Source organism: Apteryx mantelli, chromosome 1 (assembly GCF_036417845.1).
Source record: "Apteryx mantelli isolate bAptMan1 chromosome 1, bAptMan1.hap1, whole genome shotgun sequence".
NCBI lineage: Eukaryota > Metazoa > Chordata > Aves > Apterygiformes > Apterygidae > Apteryx > Apteryx mantelli.
In genome coordinates this window covers 213,410,860-213,435,036 of record NC_089978.1, presented here as the reverse complement: position 1 = coordinate 213,435,036, position 24,177 = coordinate 213,410,860, and the positions used below count along the sequence as shown (strand labels likewise).

At 39.0% G+C, this 24,177-nt stretch overlaps 1 protein-coding gene across 6 annotated transcripts in view; it reads left to right on the top strand.

The window, feature by feature from the left end:
- The window catches only part of SEMA3D (semaphorin 3D), a 148,261-nt gene that overhangs the window by 50,229 nt on the left and 73,855 nt on the right, over nucleotides 1-24,177 (top strand). For all 6 annotated transcript variants that reach the window (XM_067316894.1, XM_067316904.1, XM_067316902.1 and 3 more), the window contains one exon: nucleotides 14,723-14,883. In XM_067316894.1, coding sequence (XP_067172995.1) covers nucleotides 14,723-14,883 — 161 coding nt within the window. The remainder of the gene's footprint in view (nucleotides 1-14,722; nucleotides 14,884-24,177) is intronic.

The following is a 24,177-nucleotide window of genomic DNA, read 5'->3' as shown; positions in this document are numbered from 1 at the left end:
ATTATTTAACATATACAGTAGTGCCTGTCATAATTAATCATGTTTTTATTGTTTATAACCAAGTCAGATGTCCTGACTATTAATATAGATGTCAGGATTAAGCTTATATTTTCTTCAAGCATTTCAGCTAAAACAACCCCTGAGAATAAGATGTAGGAGAAATGAACCGTCTTGCCAGTACTTATAAAATCCTTAGAGTCATGTGATTGACAAGTCCTGGCTTCTCCATTCTTTGGAGTTAAGACCTGAAATATCATGAGGAGGTTAGTATGAGGCCTTTTTCCATCTCTGTGGAAAACGGACTAAACTTGGCCACATCAGGAGGCTTTGAAAACCTGATCACACATGCCTGTTCATTTGACTGACAAAGATGTTGTCTTTCAAGGGAAATGGCTTCGTCCCTTTCCAGTTGCGATGTGTTTATAGGGTGGAATAGCTCCCTCTTCCCAGAACTTCCCAGAACTTGCTAGGGCAGGACTGCTGGAACCAGGCAGGACTTTCCCCTCCGTTGCTTCATCTCACAGCTGCAGGACAGGGCACCGCAGTGGAAAGCGAGAAATCTTTTTTTCTTTTTTTTCCCACGCCCTGGCAGTAAGGAGAAGAAAGAGCACACCAAGTGACAAATGCTGAGGATGAAGAAGTACAGGGGACAGGAAGGGAAGAAGAAAAAGAGGGAAGAGTAGTAAAGGAGCATGGAGAAGGAGAAAATTGAGAGAGAAGTCAGCAGTGGATGCAGGAAGAGGGGGAAGGAGCAGGGTGGGGTAGTTGAAAGAAGTGTCTATAACCACAAGAACGCACTCCCTTTGGAGCTTCAATAAACCTTAGTGCCTCACCAGCCCTCTGCTTTCAGACAGCAATTAAAACTTCAGAGCTTGTCTGCATGGCAGTTACAGGTTTTCATCTTCTGCAAGATAGCTAACGTAGCAGAAATCTGTGCCAGAAATGTTAAGATTCCTGATATTCCAATGAATTATGTGGGTATCAACACAATGCCAGATGATGGATTTCCTTTATTCTTTGCCCCAGTTCTAAAAATACATGTTTAAAAGACTGTACACACATAAACCTACAAACACATGTTCAAATTAAATAGCTGCATTAGACCTGCAAAGTCAAGAATATATATATTCCACCTGTGTTGATATAATATGCTATGGTTTTTAGTTACATACCTATATTCCCACATTTATCTGACTCATTAATTGAAAAATTCAAAGTTTATTTTTATCTTCTTCACTCAGTCTTTAGCTTTTAGATAGTGGTGCATGTCATTCCTACACAGAAATTAGCATTGCTCTCTTGATGCTTCTAGTGTGCTCTCACTACGTAGACCTTAATCAATCTACCTTTTAGGTACTTTGGCAAGATTATGACGTATCTTTATTATGTTATAGCTATAAAATTAGGAAAAGTCAAACAAACTGTCTGCTAATAGAAGATTACCACCTTTAGAAACCTAGGGTCTGATTTCTGGGTAATATTTGAATAGTATTTGTATTATGCTACACTCAGTCTCTGAGCAACAATGTGTGTTCATCATTTGTTCTGCTGTGGCTGGAGATACCCTATGACTGTCCTCCGAATCATAGAAGAACTCAAGCACAGAAGTGACATTCAGCTTCCCTAAGCAGTACATCCTTTTGTTTTTGCTGTCTACTACCTCATTTAGTGCCCTCATTTCAACCTCGACAACAAATGCAGACGGGGTTTTGTATACCCCTCTCACTGACTACTGTCATTCAGAGGACAGTGTCAATTCTGTTACTGACAGTGGCAATTCTGTATACTATTACTATATTATAGGTATAAACATGTAGAATTCATATTGTGTAGACAGTCTTATTCCTGTCTATCTTCTGTGTAATAAACTTTGCCAACTTTTTAACATGTACTTTTCTATGGATTTGCATATGTGTGTTTCTAGGGAGATTCACAGAGACTAGGAAGGTTAAACTCATCCTAGAAAAAAACATTTTTTGGCCTCTTTCCATTCATGGTGCTCCTAAAAATTTTCCAGTGTAGATGCAGATGCCTAAAACCAAATTTAAGCCTACTGTCTTGCTTTATTTGGTTAATTTTCATGGATACCTTAGAGGTAGTCTGCACACTCTAAGGATACATTTATATCACATAAGCGTGCACCTGCTTCCTGGACTGGGGCCTTTTTCTTTTTCACATTAAATGAATTAAGATGCAGTCTATTTCCTTCTAAACTCGGGGCAAGAGATTTGCCACCAAAGTAGACTGCAGCAGGATCAAACTTCCATTCCTTCTCATTTTTTCTTTATATAAATAAACTAAAGACATACAGTTCTTTCTCCTCTGTTGAAGGATAACAACGTTAAATCATCAGGTCCACACGGAAATTAGCCATATTTAGGAATAATGTTTAGCTTCATGCAGTGTTTTTCATACATCCCCCTAAGAATGATCCATTCTTATGACACAGTTGAAAAGAAAACAGAGGATAACATTTTGGTGCCAGAGATTCTTCTGAAAATTTTATTGGGTTAGTACATTTCCTTAATATTCTAAAAATGATCCTTTGAACATAATACTTTACAATGCCAAGCATCCTGTTTTCTAAATTATTTTTGCTTTAAACATGTTCAGTTTATGACTGAAGGGATGTTTAACTCTTACATCAGAGCAGTCAGTTTGTTCTGTTTCAGTAAAGCTGGCTTATTTCCACGGCATGCACCATTTAATTGCACATGTAAAATATAGTTACAATTGCGTAGCTCCACGAGCCTCATTTAAACTGTCTGTGACATTGTAGAAATCCCAGTACTTCGAAGGGGGGTTGCACAAGTATGAATGACTGGAACATCATAAACCAGCGATGTACAAAAAAGCCTACAAATCAGCTTGCGTTTCTGCAGCTGTGATGGCTGTACAGGAAGAGGAAGAAAAATCAGTAAAAAACATGCCTCTGTGGTAATATCAACAGCTACAATTCTGAATGCCCGCAAAGTTTAAGGAAAATCTGCTGAGTGAGGGAGTGCTTTTTTCAAGTAATCCCTTATTTTATTTGTTGTTTTATTCATTTTTGGTGATTATTGATTTCTCGGGGAAAAAGAAAACAAAACAAAACTGTGCCTCAGATTCCTTTGTTAAGTAACTTGAAATCTGTATGTGAGAGTTAAAAAGATCCTATATTCGGGTTGTTGGCTAGTCATGAAGTAGATTTTGCCCTAACTGTTGTCTCAGATATGTTTTCTGGGGGCAGTGTACACGGATACTTAAAACATACCCCAGGTGAAGATGGATAAGCACTCCTGGCCCTGCCTAGAAAGATTCTTGTGTACTCTATACTATAGACTAAGTATAAACTTGGGGGGGTTTATGATGCTCTAGTAACTGGAAAACCAGCAAATTTCTTACAAAGATATTTTTTTCCTTTTCATAGCTAGTGAACTTGGAGGTCAGATCCAACTATATGTTGCATTTTCTGTCATATAATTATCATATATATAATGTCCTGGAGAGCAGCCTCCAGTCAGTGACATCAACAGTTTACATAGCAGTTGAACTAAGAATAACCTTAGAGAACTGACCCGTATCAACCTCTTAACAGTGTAAACAGCTTGTAGCTCACAACAGTTTTCTTTTTTCATGATCACAAAAGGCCCTCAATTGGAATTAAAAAAAAAAAAAAGGAATTGTGTTCACAAAATACCATACTATTCTGCTGAATGTTCACTTTAAACCCCAGAAGATGACAGAAAAACAAAAGAGTAGGACTTCTGGAGGAATGTTTGGTCCCTTGTAAAAAGAAGGACAAGGCAGCACCGAAGAATTGCTCCCCTAAAAGAAGAATGTGGGGAAGATGCATGATCAATGGCATCAGCTTCAAAGGAGATATTTTCAGAAGTGTTTGTCTACATGTGCCTTTACTAAAGGTGGTTGTAAAACAAAACCAATGCTAAGCAGTTTTGAAAATCCCAACCTTGCTGTCTTTCTATGCACTGATTTGAGGGCACGGCCCTCTTGACGTCAGTGAGCGTCTAGCTGTTGACACCTGTGTTTGTAGTGCTGGTTCTTGAATCACATTTCCCTTTCCTTCCTCTCCATCTCTGCTGTTCCCAATATAGACGCTTTCCTCAAACAAGAGGTGTGTTGTGTTGCACCATAGGAGTTTGCTGGCTAAGAGGTTGCAATATTGTTGTCCTGTTCCCGAAGACACTAAAGTTTTATGGTCAGCTTAGCTGGCAGCTTTGGGAAGACTTTACACCTCCCTCTGCATCATCCATGCAACCAGGATCCCTTTATAAAATGTTTCTGGATAAATATATTATATAACACCACAGCTGGCTGTATGAAACCCATGGGCAGGCCTGAAAGCATAAACAAAAGTAAATAATTAAAATTAAATAAGATTTTTTTAAAAAAGCCTACAATATTAAATAGCTTGTGTATATATTATAAGAATAAATACAATTGACAAGAAGTAATTGGACGGAAACATTAGCTTGTGCGGACATAAATCTCTGATATCCCTTGCCCTGTATCTTCTAGGTAGTGCATTCCTTTCTTAATGTTGCCTAGGAAGTCTACAAGGCAGAGACTGGGTCCACCTACACATCTGCAAGTTGGGCTGGATCTGACTGAGGCTGCTGGGCACAGCTCCAAAACAAACAACTAACATAGAAGAGAATTAATGTAGAAATTCAGGGACCTCTGATTTCAATGGTTTTATAAGAACTTAAGTTCTGTCAGTATCAGAAAGTATTACTGATAATTATATTTCCCTTTGCCATGAGTGAACATTACAATAGTCTGAGCTATTATAATGTGAATCGTTTTTATTTTCATTGCTGGAAGTGGCCCTTTCCAATTATCAGTGCACCACTACTGGGGAAACCTGCCTTCATAATAGTTAATTGAATCACCTTGCTATACCTGCTTGCTTTTTAATCAAATAAAATGTGTCTATTTGCATATCTGGGAATGAAAACTGGAAAAACCATATAAGGAGAAAAATCTTTTCCTGAATATTCAAAGTTTCTCAAAAACAGTCATTCTCTACATTTAAATATCACAGTTCTATCAGAGAGTATCGATTCTGCACAGTTAGCCCAGATAATGACTAACTGACCTAGGGAATACTGCATCTCTGAACTGCAATTCTATAGTGGTTTAGTGTAAGTAGTATTTCTATAGCAGTTTAATGCTTTGCCTTGAGAGTTGAACCAGTAGCTGGAAGAAACAGCTGAAATATTATGATGACTCCCACCATCAAATATTATTATGAGTCCCACCATCATTATAAAAGTTCTCCTCCCTCATTCAGAGCATGGCTCTGAGCATGGAAAACAATTTATCTGGCCCGAGCCAGACGGGGAACCCCTCTGCGGGGACAGGAACAAACAGTTACGTGTGGTGGGAGCAAGCAGGAACCTCGTACAGCAGATTTGCTGCCAGCAGAGGAAGTGTCTAATCTGCCGACAGGTAAATCTGCTCTCGGAGGTTCCTGCCCTTCCCCTCCCTTCCTGCACAGTCACTCCCTCCTGCTGTTGCTCCTTCTCCGGTGCCAAATGTTGCATTTGCGCTTTGAGGAGCAGCTGAATTGGTACAGACCTGATCCTACCTACTTTACTGTATCCGTTTGGCTTCTCTGTTCATCAGGACCTGTCTTGGTCGATCTGAAACCAGAAGATATTTTCGAAGTCGGTTACGAGGAAATTTGCCTGCCCTCCAGGGGACTGTGGGAAGGGCGTTGAAGGACCATCAGCACTTAAGAGGTCTTACAGGCTCTCTCAGACAGTGGTTTCATGGCAGCTGAGCCAATATGAGAGCGTGCTGCTTCTGACAGGAGGAAGCGTCCCTCCCTCTACCCTTCTCCCCAAACACACATATGCACTTCTTTCCCTCCTCATCTGCTCCCAGATGCGTGGACCTGCCCTTTTTCTTGCATCAGCTCCAGCCCTTGTCAGATCTTTGGCTAGGACGCATGCTGTTAATAGTTAGGACTTCATCTCTATACCTTATTCAGCATTACAGTCCAGCCATACAGCTTGTCAGGGCTCTGGTCCAATGCTTGGAGTCTGCTAGAGGAATAGTCCCCACAGCTTCTTGCTATGTGCTCAGGGCTGGATGCTCAGCTGATAAAATTATTACAGGTCCCAGTGGTTAAACTGAGGATCTGGCTCTGAGTCTGGATGAGAGCTGGGGTTTGTGCATGTGCGTTTGAATGAGGAGGATGAGGAAGGGTGGGACGTACAGCTCTGGAACACTTGTGTAAAAATCTGTGTTGCTCGCAGGCTCTGGATACAACTGTTGTGTAGCATACAATTACGCTCGAATAAAAATTACAGATAGTTTTCAGCAACAGCAGTGGTAGGGAACACAGCTGGAGTCGTCTGTCTGTGAACTGTTCTTTCAAGCCATAAAAACAGACGGCACTGAAAGTGCTAACGAGGTAACTAAGCAAGTAAATCTGACTGATATTAACTCTCCTTTGCACTGTCAGCTTGCCTTCCTTGGGAATAGCTTGTGCTACTGTGCATCTCTGCTAAGCCCGTCAGAACCGATATTAATGTGCTTCACAAGTCCATGTTATTTGACACTTTTATTACAACAGAGTTGTTTATGTCACTGCAGTCCAAGGTCTCTCATCTTTTAGCCTTGTCTGGTTTGTTAGGAACAATACTGTCATTAGGAAGTTGGCAAATACATTCGAACGTGGTAAGAAAATGTTGAAGTGAAAGTATTATTGGGAAATGTGACCTTTTAAAAACAGTATGTTTCATACACAGCAGGTGTAGCCCGATGAAGCAAACCCTGGTGTCAGACACACAGTCTGAGAGAGCAGGTCTGACTAAAGTTGGTCAGACTCCTAAAAAGATCTGGCAGCACCTATCCGTACTGTCAAGGAAATTATTGATCCAAATCCAGATTTCTTGTTTCAAGTGTTTTACTTCCGAAGCTTGGAATTTTATCTGCAGAGTAAAAACTGAGTAAGGATTTAAAAATGTGTCATGTTCTGTACAGCTGCTACCAAATAGCACAGATGAAAGAAATTGCACAACCTGCTGTTGTTTTTTCAGCCTAAAGGAATATGCGCCATAAGACGTTGCAGAGAACTGCTTTGTCTGCCCCCAAGTCCTGTTTCATCCTCAGAAAAAAAATAGTGTTCTCAGAAGTTTCTCTGAGGATGAAGTTGCTTGCAATTTGCAGTTACAGGTGCTTGAAAATACTCTAGCCATTTTTGGGTCACCCTGAAGAACATAAGGTCTGAAATGAAAGGCTGATGCTATTTTGAAGGCAAATGTAATATAATGACTGTCATCTGTTTTGAAACGATGGGTAATACTGCATATAATTTTACATACTATAGTTTGACAAAGGAAGAACTGTGTGCCTAAAACTGCTAAATATAATCTTCATGTTACATTTTTAACACCTGAATTTACTTGCAAAGTGCAATACACATCTCTGTCCAAGTGAGAAAGAGTAAGTCCACGGCTGCGTAGTGGAGTGTGTTCATTCATGGAAGTTAATGCAATGATTTTGTTGCTAGACTTTACTAGGTCCAACCTACTGTCAGTGCATGTTGTTTGTGCTGCCTGTTCCTCAGTACAGGCTGATCTCCACACTTAATTCTCTGTGGCTACGTCCTTCATAGGGTTCATGCCATTTGAACTGGAGATCATGTGATTATGCACTTAAAAGTAGCTGGAAAGTTTGTGAGATGAGATGGTAGGCTAGTCGTAGCAGCAAAACTGATTCAAAATCAATGTATTTAATTCAGCCTATTTGAATAAGTCAATCAAAGAGGGTTTTGCCATTATTTCCACCTGAAGCCTATCATCAGCTCTCTGTTGCTATCTATATATTTGATTTGCTGAGAAAGGGTAATTAAGGCATGAGGAAAGGACTTATGGCAGGGCAGGTTAAGAGGACTCTTGGTTGGTGCAAGATGTCTGAAATTTAAAATTCTAACTAGAAAGAATGGGAGCAGCACAGCTAATCTAAAGCTGCCTTTTTCCAGGGTCAGAGAATTCATAGCCTCTTTGCCTTTCGAAATCAGTTTGGAAATTGGCCAGCTGAGTGACCGTCTTCCTCCGAAAAAGGCAAAGGTTTTCCCTTGCCTGCTTCATGCAGTCACTGAAATAAAAAATTAAAAAATAGGAATGGAGCTTGTTTTCCAGTCAAGTTAGCAACTCCTGTTCTGTTAAGTCAAGAATAGCCAAGAAGAAAATGGACCTCCACCTTCAACAATGGCCTGAAATTTTACTCCACTAGAAATAAGAGAATTTTATGCTCTTATAGAATAAGATTCCTGCACTTTCAGGATACTTTGAAGGGAATTTTAAATCTGATGGAGGAGGAAGAAAGTTAATTTCAGTTACAAAACTCAGATTAATGACTTGTCACACATGAGACTTGCAGCCAGGTTAAGGATCTAGGAGAGGTGAAGTTTAAAACAGGCAAGTTCAGTCCTGACACTTGACAATGAGGAAACAGAAGTGATAGGACCCTTATTTGCATGGTCTGCCTTTCATTTGGAGAGGAGATTTGGTTACCATTTAAGTCCATTAAAGAACAAGGCATTCCTAATGAACAGGTATGTGTTCAACAGTGTTGATACTGTACCGAACTTCATACACTTGCAACTCATTTGCACTGAATTAAATTTGTATTGCATAACCTTCTAATATCTACAGTATCATTAAAAAATAAAAAAGAGAGAAAAAAATCAGTAACTTAATTTATCCTTGGAAACAACACTGAATTTGCTTTCTTTGGCAATTATGCAAGAAAGATAAACTACTTAGGAAAAGGGAACCTGTGCAAATCCATGGCCTTAGGTCTTCTTCAGAAAAAACAAACGTTTCACTCGGCTACATTTTCATTTGTGCTGTCTAAAGCTAATTATTTGGTTTGGCTCTGTGAAGTTTGTGAACTGGGCCTTTGCCTTTTTCACCAATAACATGAAGTCACAAAGCAGCTTTTAATCATCTCTGCAATAATAACACTTTACAAGTTATTTGTGCAGCTGTTTCACTAGTCAAATTTGTTTGGAGTTAAAACACAACTAAAATATACTTTCATAAACATAAGTGAGAATTGTTTAGCCCAAGATTAAATGGGATGTATTTTTGGTGGTTAGCGTATATTTTGTTCTGCAGCATTACAATTTTTCCATATTCAGAATACATGCTGCCAGCACCATAGACTGATTACATGCCAGGCTCTGAAGTAGATGGACTAATTAAAAGTCAGTGGTCTCAATTCTGATCTCAGAGGAGTGCCTCCTTTCAACTGAACTGATATGAAACAGAAGAAGGTCCCCCAGGGCAATATGATTTGATATGAATTACATAATTTTTATTTAGGGGTGGAATAGCCACTGCAAAGCATATCTGAAGATAAGATGATCAGCCCATTCCTGATAAGAAGTCTTGGCAGCATTGCAATAGATATAATTCTAGTTTAGCTACCACTGACTGTAATAATGGTTCGAGAAGCACAGTGCACGATGGAGCTATGTTAATTACTTTGGATTTTCTGGGTTGGAAAATGCTGACAAATTTGACGTCTCTCAATAAATATTTGCAAATATAGATTTGGGGAGTGTTTCTTATTTTATTGATTGCTGAACAACCCCAAAGAAGTGCCTGAAGCTTAAAGTAGAAATACCTTGATATGCTTTAAGTTCTATGGCAGAGAGTTCCTGAATTTTGGAGCAATCTTTGAGAAAGTTCTTTCTCCTGCGTCACCTTCCTAGACTAAACCCCTCCTGGGAGACAATTTAATTCTGAAAGAGGAACAGAAGTGCTTAATCTCAAAGTATGTGATGGAGTAAGAGAAGGTTTGAGGCCTATTTTGAAAGAGAAGCAAGATTTTGACACACTATTGTGCCAACAACAAATCAAGTTTTCTGTGCTCCTAGTAATCCACATCCTTTTGGAAAGGCACTACTGTTTTTCCCCTGATATAACATTTTCCTCACCACCTAGTTAAATTCCTTGTATAGCAAAAAGAGCCAAATGCCATGTACAACAAATCCTCATTGTCTACGGTAAGATGCAATTAAATAAAATATAACTTGCTTCTTGCAATAAGTAGTAGAGATTGGTAGTACAGTGAAATTACTCTTTTTGCCTTCATACACATGCATCTGGGGTCAATTGCATCTTTTAAACTCAAAATACTTTAGAAGCTAAGTAAATTGTTGCATTAATGTTATATGGAGATTTCTTTACCCCAGCAATTTAGTGGAGGACAATACCCATGCAAATTGTCATGGGTATTGGCAATAAGTTATAGGGCTTGTTCCTATCTGGAGGAAAATGACATAACATTTTGTTCTTGACTATATGGAAAAATTACAGAATTATACATATGTAGACTTTAAATTTAGGGTCCTTCAAAGATATCGTTAGATGTAGATGTGTAGAAACAGATTTAGGAGATCTCTTCCCCCAGTTTAGGCCTAGCCCATAATTTAGAGAACTTTCTGTGATTGGCCACGACAGCAGTTCTGAGTCTTGACCAAACAGGTTCCAGATATCTGTATGCTTACGCCATGCCGGAGTCGAGGAGGGAAAGCACAGTCCTCAAGGGCACACCTTGAGGCTAAGAAGTTGAAATATGAAATATAAATGTATAAATGAATATTACCAGAACAGAATGACAGTTTTTCATTAGGAGACTTTTGCTATGGCTCTGCTATTGTAGATCATGTAAGTAACGGTAGAGCTGTTGTGAGCCAGTTCTACTGAGACGCTTTTATAAATGAAGAAAAACAGTGACTATTTAAGCCTCTACTACTAAGGAATGAAACATTAACCCAGGTAGGGAGTTTGCTGAGTACTTGTTTGATGGCCAGACTGGAGCCTGTGAGGAAAAAAAAAGTAATCTTTAGTAAAACAGCAAACACATTATAAACTGAATGCTGAAAATGCACTCGTAAAAGATCATCCTTGTAACAAATTTTGTTTCTGTGCACTGTGAGAATGCTATTTCCATTTTGGGCTATCTACAGAGATACAGTGATTCAAATCAACAAGTTTCTCTAAGCAGAATATATCTTCTCTTGAACCTCAATGGACAAGTCATGTTTTCATGGTAATTTTTTTCAGGGTAATATCCTTGATGAAATTTAACATATCTAACCATGAAGGGTAATTTCAAGCCCTAAGGTCGGATTGTTTTTGTTGAGTGAGTACAGTGATTAATTTGGCTGTAATTTAATCAGTTCCCTGTTAATGTTTACTTGACAGATTTTATTAGGTCAAATTTCAGTTTTAATCTTATCAGTGGCCATGCTCAGACTCTTATTTCCAATCTCTTTTCAGTAGATAGTAAATAACTGGACAAAACCATTGCAAACCTGATTCTTCACCACTTTGCAGTCTGAGTTATTGTTTATGTCAGTTAAAAAAAAATAAAAAATCAGTGAGGAATGCTGTCATTTCAATTTGGACCATTTTACAGATGCTTTCCTTATGACGCAGTGAGACAAATATCTGTACAAGGCACTGTGCAATGCTCGTTCCCAGTTGGGCATTTCAGTCATGAGACAACTTTTTCCCTTCCCTTTCTGGCTATCCTAGGTGATTCTTTGCTGAGAAATACTAGAAAAGTTGAGCAATAGATGACTGTTGTCCTTTTGGGATGCTCATGTCAGAGACCTTTCCTTCCGATTAAAAAAGAAATAGGAATTGGAAAGCAGTGTCTCAGTCATCTTTCAGTTATGTGGAGAACTAGGTCTATATATTTTGGCAAGGCAAGTGTCACACTTACAAAGACTAATGGACTGCATGACTCCAGACAATGAAACTGAATAGTGTAGTGGGTCTGTGCGAACGTTTCTTTTCTCCTTATTAAGATCAAATTCCTATGGATGGAGTGAGAGCTCACTCTGCATCTGAGTTACCCATGCCACACAGCCCAGCACTGTGATATGACTGGAAGTCTGTCCTCAGAGGAGGTTTAGGACTAACATAACAGAGGGTGATATGAGTTGCTGAAATACAGTAGCCTGTGAAATTAAGGACTCTCTCCTGTTTATTCATAAGTTAATGCCTACGAAGGACTAAGTACTGTATATTGTCATCCCATGTTCCTTTTCCTCCCTCTATGCTATCTACTAAGTGTAACAAACTGCCGTTAAATGGGGATTTAATCTAGACAGCAAAATTTTTGAGGCATTTATTTATATATACGATGGACCAGACAGACTTGCAATGCAGCCAGCTCTTACATCATCAAAAGTGTCATGGGCAAAGAAGAGGAAGAAGAAGTTTACTCAGAAATGATGCGCTCAAGTGACACTCAGCTGATAAACAATACTTTGAATTTCAGCTGAGACAAGTTTGAGTAGCCCAAGGGAGCTATCACTGACATAAACCTCCCACTAAGCCGCGGTCAGCATCAAAGGATCTTCTCTCGATTGATTGCTCCATTACACCCAGTACCAAGAATTTCCAGTCTAGAAAAGCAGGGAATGAGGTCTGTATTGAGTATGATGTCTAATGATGACATACTTACCTCACACACAAAAATTAGCAGGATTAAAAAGAAAAAACGTATTGTTCCTAGAAGTGGCTGCCCCATAACGGAGAACCCAATAAACAAATGTGTCAGGAGGACTAAATCCTTTTTTCTTACTGGGTGAAAACACATTAGTAGAGTGAGCTAAACTTTGAAAGTCTAGGGTCTAGGGAGCCTTTTCCTTTTCTTTCAGAAAATTTGTGTTTATTTGTTATGCTGGCTTTGTTGTTCTTCAGCCTTTGCTGTTCTTCAGGCGGTTCTAGGCTAAGAAGTAGTTTGGATGGGACTTATGTGTTTATAAAACCATGCTATTTGCCCTGAGTAATCTTGCTATCAATTAATAAGCAGATCTTTTAAAGTGTTACTAATTTGCAAAACACTGACAGCATCTTTGGCTGCACAGAAGATATGCGAGTAAGGACAGTACTGGTGCAAAGCGGTGTGGAGCTTAACATTTGATTTAATTTTCCAATGTGAGGTAAGATTTTTCAAAGTCCTGCCAAATAAATATCACCTAGGGGAATAGGAGCTGCAGCACAATACAATTTATTTTCAGATTGTACACTTACAACACTCAGCAGCAAGCCAGGCAAAAATCACACAAACTTAAATAGAAGTGACAGAGCTAAATAATAATTGTAATAATTATATGCCAGGTAGTCGGCTGAATAATGCTTTTTTTTTTTTTTCTCCCTCAGTACTGTTTATTACCCCAAAACAGGACTTAATATTGATTTTCCTGTCACACAGTTTGTGAGAGACCTTAGAACAAAAGGGTATTTTCTCTGCATTTTGATCAATTCTGAAATTTCTCAGCAAAACATTGACCCTGGTTTTTGTCACGATCAGGGAGTGTAAATAACTTGTGCTGATCTGAGTAAGCCTATCCTCTCTAGCAGGAAGGATAGACTATCTGACCAGTGCCAGGAAGGTGGAAATACCCTTAATTTGATATTTGATTAAATACAGGATTTGCTTTTCTGTCCCAAGATTTATGAATAGTTTAGCTTGGAGAATTTACTTGTGGAAGAACTGATTCACATGTTTATTTCTGTTCACCCCAAACTAGCAGCTGCCCAACATGACTATACTCTCGTTGTGCTCTTTTCTATACGTTTTTTGTGTCCTCATCCAGAATTTGGTCCACAGAGTCTTCATTAAGCAAAGAGTTTCAGACTTCTTATTTTATGGCCCTTTAGCTTTTTTTATAGGAGAAGTATAGATTCTTTCAGTAGTTTCATACAAAAACATATTTTTCTTAATTACCTCTTGAAGGAGATTGGAAGCCACTATTAAATCACAGTAAAATTTAAGTGCCGAAAATTTGTGCTTTTAATAGGGAAAGGTTTCATGGTAAATTAAACAAGCTATAGCCAGAGCTATGTTCTGACTTCCCCAGCAGAGCAGGTAAGGATGCAGGAAAATCCACCCATCGTCACCTCCAAAAGGAGGGCAGAGTCCCCAGGACCGTAGAAGTGACACTGCTACTGGATGCTGACCTTAATATGCCTCTAAATCACCCCCGTTTTGGTACCGTGCCGTAGGGATATACCTGCTCTCAATGGGTGATGATAATATATTCTTAATATGGTAATGATAATGATAATAATATGGTCCTTAATGTAGTAATTCTCCATGTTGCCATCAACAATTAATATTAGACAATGGACAAACTGAGCTTTATGTCAAACTTTTTATACACATTATGGTTGCCTCCTTCTCCCGATCCTTTGTATCCATATAACCTGCTGCTTCCATCTCCTTACTGTTCTCTGTTGGTGTTTGCATACTTTGTGGCTTTATATGTTGAGCATCAAATACTGAGATACTGATCCTTGTTTATGTGTATCCATCAGTATGGTGATATAAACATACATTAATTATCTTACAATGGAGAAACAGTGTGGTGCATATATTTCAAAGTTCTGTCTTTTTTTGTTTCTAATTAATAAGGATGTAATTCCTTTATGTCATATATATAATTTATTAAGTAAGTTTCATATAGAAAAATCTTTTGTGAATGTAAATATTACCCAATTTGAAAGTAAAAATCCCCAAAGAAAACCAAGGCACTGTATTATGACCCTAGAAAGACAAGACTCTAAGACTGCAGTTATCTCACCGGCATACTCCATGCTGGTTGCATATATTTATAAAAGACACCAATGAGTCATATGTAAACATTTTGATTATAAAGATTTTCTTCATTTTCCCACAGACTTGCTGCTTTCAAACAGCTGCATCCCATTCCTGGGCTCAACAGAGGGGCTTGATTTTCGAACCCTGCTGCTAGATGAGGAGAGAGGCCGGCTGCTAATCGGGGCTAAAGACCACATCTTCCTGCTCAACTTGATTGATTTAAACAAAAATGTAAAAAAGGTCAGTTTATTTTCCACAGATTTCATCTGATAAATTCAATTTTGGCCTTTCTTCTCTTTTTTTTTCTTTTTTTGGCTTCATTGGGTAACTGACATTCACCATGCAAAGCGTTGTACCAGGATTTAATAATCTCCCTTCCCATTGTCACATGGATTATCTTTAATAAACTGAATTTCTCATGGTATGTGATCTCCTGTGAGACTGAAGTCCTGCAACAGGTAAATCACCTTTGCCTTGCAGGTCCTCTGCAGAGCAGGAAAAACAAAGCATCAGCAAATAGGCAAAGGTGCAGCTCAGAGTGTTTGTTTATTACTTTCTCCTGTGTTATGGACACCCTTCTCAAAGGAGAGCATTTGAAAGAAGATAACTCAAGACAGGTCTTTCCTTGCTTCCTGACATCCCTGGGTTTGCATTACTGTGCTATTACTCAGCGCAGAGGCAATTTTGATGGTTTAAATTATAATGAGGATGTTAGTGGCAATTTTCATATTAACGTTTGTATTAATATTTAGAATGAGTAATGATAGGAGAAGCTTCCACTGGGATCTATTATACCTCTCCCTTGCCTGTACTCTGCGACAACATGTTAACTCTGGATAATAGAATGGCAATTTAGCCTTCAGTATTTCTAGTAGACATGCCGAACTGGTGCTTTTGTGCAGGAAAGCACGATTGACTGCTATATATAAAAAACAGATGCCTGTATAGGAACACACATGAAAACTGCTTTCCTGGTTGTTACAGATATGCTACTTATCGAAGAAAATTTAAATTCTCAGCTGTGTTTTATACATTCTTTAAGCACAAGCAGGAGGTTTTGAATGACTATATTCTGCTGTCAGTTCTAAAGTGTAACTGAGCCTGAACTAATACGACTGAAGCCCGGGGACTTAGCAGGTGTAACAGGAGAGAATTTTGCTCCACATGTTTGAATGCAACACCTGCTGCCATTGCATAGAACAGTTTCTAGTACCAAACGGAGTATCTTATTTTAACTTCTGCAATGATCCGTATGCCAGTTTCTTTAAAACTCAGATTCTGAGCATTTCAGGACATTTCTTCCCTAGAAAGCTTTATCAAACAGTTAACTTCCATCTCCCAACTCAGTAGTTTGCTCAAAAAATGTCACCTTTTCAGGATGTTTTAGGGGTAACCACATTATTCATGTTTCAGATTTTCAGGCTACAGATTGACTTCTGGCATAGGCTTTTTGTGGAAAACAATTTTTTTTGTGTGAAAAGTGGATTTCTCTTTCTGTGGGGTGCTGCTTACCTCCTGAGAGATGCTGAGAGCTGTCACCTCCCATCATGTTCAGCGGGGATTGATTAGTCCAGAGCTTTCTGGAAGCGTCAGCACCTTGTACCATCAGACCCGCTGGTAAAGCTGGTTACATTCACTTTCGCCAGACCATCGCTGATTACTATGGACATTGTGCTTTTTTAAGAAGCACAGAACACAGTTTGAGCCAAGAGAATTAATGCAAAATCAGGCAACGTCATTCAATGCAGATATTGTAGGACAAAAACTCTGTATTTGAATGAGAATTTGAATAGAAAATGTATGCCTAGATACCTGTGGCAACCTGAAAGAAGAGAATAAAATTCATAAACAATTGTGTATCTGGCCTAAAGAAAGAAGAGTCTGGAGGTTCAGATATGTTTCCCTCTGCCTACTTCTCAGTTTAACTGTTCAGGATGTCTTTAACTTTTAGGATAAGACATTGAGGCAAACTATATTTAAACAGCTGAAACAGGCTCAAAAGCTTTGCAACGCATCATGGTGTGCTGCTTCCCACGGTCTCTGTGGCTAATCAGCAACTTCACAAATTCGCCCTTTTGGGTCACATGAGACAATGTGCCACAAACGATGCTCTTTGGTTCATCTGTCTGGGGCCGGTCGAAACATGTTGGTGATGGCAGAGCTGGGGGGCAGGAGCTGCTCAGGTCGATGACGGTCGCGCGGGGGCCGCGATGCTGCGGGGCAGCGCCGGTAGCAGCGCGGTGTCGTTCGCCCGCGCTGTGTTTAGACTCACCGCGGTTTGGGTTGGCGCTGGGCCAGGCGGCTCGTTTCCAGGCTTTCCCAGTGCGAGGAAACCACACATGTCGGGGCGATGAGGGTCTGAAGTGTGTCCTTTGTACTCTTTGGAATAAGAGGCTTCGGAAAAAAAAAAATATTGGATTCTAGGTAGCCACTGAAGATAGAAGCAGTTAATTAGAATATTAAATTTCTTCCTGTAAATGAGAGGTTTATTAATGACTCTGGAGAAGGAGGGTTAAAAGACAACGAGCTGAGGGGGTGAGGCAGATGTAGCAGCTTTGAAACTTGTGCAATGTTTTGGTTTTTTTCTTTTCTTTCTTTGAAACAAAACTGAGGGTTAACAGTGTAATACTGTATGCTGGGTGTATCCAGAGAGGTCTAAAGAAGCTCTCAGTTTCAGAGATCTGTTGTATTAGGATACTAGCAATACACCTAAAAAGCAAAGTCTAAGTCTGAAACAGTTTAGTCTCAGAATATCCCCTTCTGTGGATATAATCACTTGGCAAAATTATACTGTGGAGTCTGATACTGTATATTCAGAAATTTCTGCAATAGTATTTAAAAAAACATCCAGAGCATCGTATCCTGTTCCCTTCTGTAATATAACGATATATCCGTGTATGTATATATATCATTTAATAACTTCCTTTTTATAACCTAATTATTTACCTAACTTAGTTAATTTAACTTACATATATTAGGTTATGGTTTTATTTCCTGGTGTATTTTTTCCTAATGAAATAAAACAATAGTTCTTTTTGAGTTCACGTTTTCTTAAATCATTGTAATTTTTATTCAATATATTGTATAATTGGTGGAAAACTTCCTTAGCTGGCATCTTGAAAAAAATCCACCCAGTTTCCACTGCAGTGCTTGCAAACCTTATTATAAAGCAACAGTAATTACCATAGCATAACAGAAAAGTCCTCCCAAAGGGAAGAAGACTGCAAAGGACTAAAATGCTAGCAGTCTACAAATATCTAATGCTTAACAAAGGATAATCATTTTTCTGTAGCAAGAATATAATTTCTATGAACTTGTACTGAAAAGAAGCCTACACCTCCTGTTGCAGGAACAACATAATCTGTACCATAGCCTTTTCCTGAAAGATCCTGAGATGCCTGACAAGTGTTGCAAGCTATTTATAAACAGGAGGATTTGTGGTTCATTCTTATGAATAAAATAAAGAAAAGAAGTTTGTTCAGGGAAAGAAGGCACAAAAGAGCAGCAGTTTATATTTGTCACAGTGTTCCAAATGTAGACAATAAATTTGAAGACAACTATGTCATAACCAGTAGAAGAACAGTTTAAAAAGAAACATGTTTAATAGCGTTAGCAGCTGGAGAAGAAATTCTATAGGAATCTTATTTTCTAAGAGCCTGCTGGAATGATGACTTTGGTACTTAGAATTTTCCTATCAGTTTGCCTACAGTCTTTGCTGTTTTACTATTTGAAAACTAAATAAACACTGCATGCAGAATGTGGTCAGCTGGGTAAATGCTATGAAAGAGCCGCAGGGCAATTCCACACCTTCTCCGCAGCTCCTGTGGTTGCTGGCCGTGCAGGCAGGGTTCTGTGTCAGCACTATTATCAGGGTGCGATCGGCAGCGCGGCCCGCCCATCTCTGCGGGAATAGGAATGCTATCAAGGGCCGACAAGCTCTTGAAACGCTGCCAACCTGCAGGAGCTGTCAGTGCGAGAAGACACAGCCACATGTGGGCCAAAGAGATAAACGTGTCAGGTCCCAATAGCAGCTTTGCAACAGCTTGTTTTGATCTGCTCAGTGGGTATTGGCACCAGGTCGCAAATTATTGTCGCTCGGAGCATCCTTAATTTGCAATTGTTACTGTTTTTTTGGGTATTACCAGGTGCAACTGTCTTGTGACTTATCTTTTAATCTCCTTTTAGGTTGACTTTAATTGTGTGCATTTGGTAATAAAAATTGTGTGTGTGTGTGTGTGTATAGTGTATATACCTATACACACACACACGCGCGCACACACACACACACACACACATATGTGTATATATACATTTATTAAAAAAAATACCCTCATCAGTTAGGAACCTAATTTTACCTTCATTGCCCCAGGAAACCTTCTGTCTGTCCGTGTAAGTGTTATCTCAATTAGGACTGAACGCAGTGGGAATTTAGCCAGCTTTGAAGCAAGGCTTCGGTTCTGCCTTCACGCCAGAGCCTCAAGGAATATATACAAAATCTGAGCTGCTTTATGTAGCCCTGAAACCCAGTAACACGGAGACTGGTCCTTCCTTACTGAATACCTGCTTCTTATCCTGTGCCTTAAAAGAATTTAGCTTTCTGCCTCTTAGGAAAAGACGTAGATGAGTCTGAGGGTGAAACGTTAAGGAGAAGAGGCTTTCTTTGCCTGTCAGGAGAAAAAGGCTTCCAAGGGGATGTGAGCAGGGGCCAAAGAGTCACACAGAAGGAGCCTTTGAAGATTTCTGAGGTCTTGGACGTGAAGACATGAGGACTGGAAAGCTCTGGATAAACAGTCTAAAATCAGCCAAGTGACAAGGGAGGAGGACGGTCATGAGGCCATGTGGGTTTGTGCTGGTTTGTCCTGAATCTCCATTAGTAAAGACAGTTCTGAGGAAAGGATCAGGGTGAGGCTGTTATTTGACCTGGGCACGGTTTGCCCTTCCTCACAAGGAGAATTTGTTCACAGGGTGTTGTCTGCATGCTGATGGTGATGATTTTGGCACCAAAAGATCTCTGCTTCTTATCAGAGATCATTTCCATATGTTTTGCAGTATTTCTCTTCCTCCCAGAATTCACAGAAACAGAAACCATCTTACCTGTCATTTACAACAGAACAAGACTGGTTCTAGTAGGTCTCCATTCAGCTTAGTGTCCTACTGCCCAAGACGGCCAGCAGCAGATACTGAAGGAAGAGCGTAAGTTATAATGATACTTCAGCTTAGGGACCCCTTGAGACAGAGGTGATAACTTTGTGCTTGGTAGTCCTTGGAGCGTTCTTGCTGCTGAGCTACGTAACTGGTGTTCTGAACCTGTGAAAGCCGTTGGAGTCCACAACGTTGTTTGACAAACCTGAATTTAGCACCTGTGTAGAAAAAGCGGAAGCTTTAAACAGTGTTTACCAACACAAAACAACGGACTGCAGCAAAACATGAAGCCTGCAGTCTGTAAACAATAATGATAGCAATTCTAGGTGGAGGAAAGTGTCTCTATTATTTCCTTTTGCATTGTTGCCGTAAATTACTTTTTCCATAAACATCCTCTGCCTTTTTCATGTTTTCCCGATATGTTTTGGTATAAAGAACAATCAGTATCCTGCTGTCTGAAAATTCTTGCTCGTACCAGGTCCCGAGTTTTTCAAAGGTAGGATTTGTTTTCAATCTGAAGTGATAAACACGTAAGGCGCAATGCCATTTGCCCTAAAAACCATGATGTACAATTTCTGTTTGGGAGAAACAGACTGCAGACTAAAATCTACTGTGTTACACTGTGGAAAATCAAGTGTGAATGCACTGAAGTTTTTCAAGATTATTTCAGTGTAAATGAAATCAACATCTGGTCCATTTTCTTTAAGTTTTCACATATGCTCATAATATACCTCTGAAAATGTACTTTAAATATAACCCCTTAAATATTGGAAAGATTGGCCTTTTTTTTTTAACATTGTTATTGATAGAAGATCAAACTTTAAGATAAGAACTGTGGCACATTGAGATCTCACTTTATACTCACACAGATGCAATATAAAAAAGCCTATTTGGTTCTAATCAGAGGTTACTTCCTAACAGCCACCTGCCGAATTTAAATTACCGACAGTCTGGGAAGTGCAGCATCCAGATACACAACTGTTATGTCCCTCTGACTTCCAGTGCACTTTGCTCAGACTGACGGCACCGTGAAAATAAAGAATGCAATATCCTGACCCTGGCACTTTCCTCTCCAGGGTGTTATAAATCAAAGCAAATCAATCCCCATATCCTCCCCCCACACACACACCTCCCTCACTATATATATCGTGTTGTATCTTTCAGAAATCCAATTTTCTGCTACTATAAAATAATTGGAATTGGAAAGCCTTGTCAAATGTCTCCCTGGAAGTATATTTCCCATATGGGAATCAGTGTGCCAGAGGTACAAATACCTGTTGAAAGCAGGAAGAAGGCCCCTGGCAGATACCAAAGAAAAAGATATTTAAGGGTACCTTCCTGGCTTTTAGGGGTGTCTAATTGTGCCTGAGGGTTAACTAAACCTTGATACCTTGATAAAACTGTTAAAAAGAAACCTAAATTGCAAATCTAATTCTAAAGACTTTCTATTCAGGTTTTTTAATACAGGGAGAAATTCAGATAAGGAACATAGATGTATTTACTTCCTTTGCTTAGTGACGACTTTAAAATTTTGAATTCCAGCGTACGGCAAGTACAGCGGGAGCCAGATACAAGAACTGCTTAGGGTAACCTTCCTCTTAGGATTTGTATGTGAGAACAATCTGTGCAGTTCCCTGAGTTGTGAACTTCCCATACCAGACGCATGAGTGTAACAGATGTGAGGTATTTAGAGACCAACTGGTACACACGCATGGTATGCTAAAATCAGCTCCATTTCCCATTAATTAAAACACTCTTTTGTTTTCAGCAAAATAATACTAAAAAAGCATGAAATTCTTTCTGACAGTTGTTGAGGAAATCAATACATTTCTAGTGCTTGCAGTAATTTTCAGTGAAATGATCCCAGGTCAGGAGAGGAGTGACAAATGTCCTGGTTCTCAGGAAGCAATCTATGAACACTTACTTTTATGGTATTGGACTGTGATATTTATGATATTGTCTTATGTCACAGTGTGACAGCCTTCATCTTTTTGTCTTATTTCGTTGGAACACCGTCATGTATTTCCTCTGTGCTGCTTGATCTTGCTGTTTTTCTTTGCTCTTCATTTTTTCCACTATGAATTACTTTGTGCTTAGAAAACAGGAAAAAATTAAGTCATATTACTTTCCGTTCACTGGTGGGAAAACTGAGACCTGAGTGTAACATATAGCAGGGCAGTGGCAAAGCTGGGATTAAACTATTTTCTGACTTAATTCAATGTTTTTGGATTATGTCGCCCCCTTTACTGCATCTGCTTTATGATCACGGTGGGCTAAGTCACAACCCCCTTTTTCACACAGGGGCTATTTTCTCATGGAGGGGAGCTCCTCAGGGAGACGTCATTGCATGTGTTGTTTCTCAATGCCAGGATGACAGTGGTTTTGCAGCTTGATCTGTCTTTGTTTTTTTGGAGGCTACAGCAGGGACTGTCATTAGGAATGCACTCGCATCAATGAATTTATGTTTCTGAATTGTGGTTTGCATGATTCACAAATCCTTGCTAAAACATTTGAATGCCAAGGCAGCAGTAATTTTAGTGCCCTCTTCTTCCTTCAATTGTGAATACAACAAAAATCTAGTATGCAGAATTAAAAAAAAAGAAAGAAAATAGTCCTTTTTTATCACTGTCTCTTGCTGCAGCAAATTCCTATTTAAAATCAATATATTTTTCCCCTGGGTGCTCCCACCCAGCTCTTATTCCTTTGAAATAGGAAGGAAGCAATCCCTGTTTTCACAGGACTCGAATTCAGTGAGTGAGTGTTATGCGACGTGCTGGTCAGCTGGTGTCCCTCACTCCAGATACTGCTACATCCTGCTGGTGCTACATATGCCACTAATAAAACACTTGGGCTTTTCTTGTACCAAAGGCCCTACTGATACAGAAGTGCTTAAGCACGTGCGCTGCGTCAAGCATGCGAGTGGCTCCGTTGAAACCTGGAGGGCTGCTGAAAGCCATTGACCTCAATGGGACCACTCAAGTGCTTGCTGTTGGCGTGAGCGCAGCAACCTTAGGGATCTGGCACTGGCAGGAATCACCTTCATCGGACGGTCTCATTCCTGATTTTCACCCACAACTACTTCATGTAGCATTTATTCCTTTAATAAAATGGTCCTGCTCTGCCGTAACTAGAGTTGCGGGATGCTTCATGCAGCTTCTCCAAGAAGGTTGTTACTCCCAGAACCTTGCTACTCTGATGTTTCAGTGTTGTTTTTTTGTTTTTTTTTCTACAGTCTATATTTATTTATGATCAATTTATATTCCTTTCCTCTCACTGTTCATAATTCTGGTCTTCAGAGTTCTTTGATTCTTCCTGCATATTTCCAGTCTTCACTTGTATTAGTGATGCTTCTCAGCTTCATGTCATCTGCACTTTTTGTTGCAGAGTGCTGTTTTTTGGGGGTTTTTTTTGTTTTTTGTTTTTTGTTTTTTTTTTGCCAAGGCTACTGAAGAATATATGAAATAAGAAAAGGCCTGATGCTTTCTTGAGGAATTCCATGAGTAACTGCCTCCTGCCCTTATTTCCTTTCAACTCAATCCATTGTCATCATTCTTTTAGTCAGTTCTTTACTCATCAGACCATTTTTCTCATAATAATACCTATTTTCTAAAGCTGAACTAATCAGTTTCCATGTGGCAATATGAAATGCTTTATTTTTTTATTTAAGAGGCGCTCTACTACATGTAAAATTGAGTTGACCTGATTTATATAATACATATATACTGATATATATATACATATATCATTTATGTATCTATCTAAATTTTCTATTTTTTTAATTCACTTTTCTTTTTGCACTCTTTTTTCTTTTTTCATAGTAAAAATACACATTTGGAGAAAATAAAAGCATGACTTACTTTTAGAAATCACTCTGATGCTGATCTGAAGGGGACCTTTGTGGTTTCTAATGTTTTGTTTTAATCAGAAATCAATTTCCAGTTTCCCTTTAAAGTGATACCTTATCTATCATATATTTATATATTACTTAATTTTGTACTCCTGGGAGGTTTTCTTTCACTCTACTAGAAGAGAACATATTGGCTTGCATTCATTAGGAGATTTTAATTTCTTTCCTGTTGCTAAATTTAAGAAAATATTTTCAGAATTATTTAAAAGTAATAACAGGGGGGTTTTTTTGTTTTGTTTTGTTTTTTTGATTGGGTTATAAAAGATAAAGTCAGGAAACCATGACAGTAGCCCTGACCTTTTGAATTCTGGTATAGATATTTTACAAGAAAAATAAACTAAAGATTAAAAGGTGAAAATAATCCTGTTCAAGTAGATGGCTCATGTATTTAAAATAGTTGCGTTCTTCATTTAAAAGTGATCCCACCTAACTATTCTAAGGTTTCTCCGAACATTTCAGATACAAATGCAAACATGAAATATATA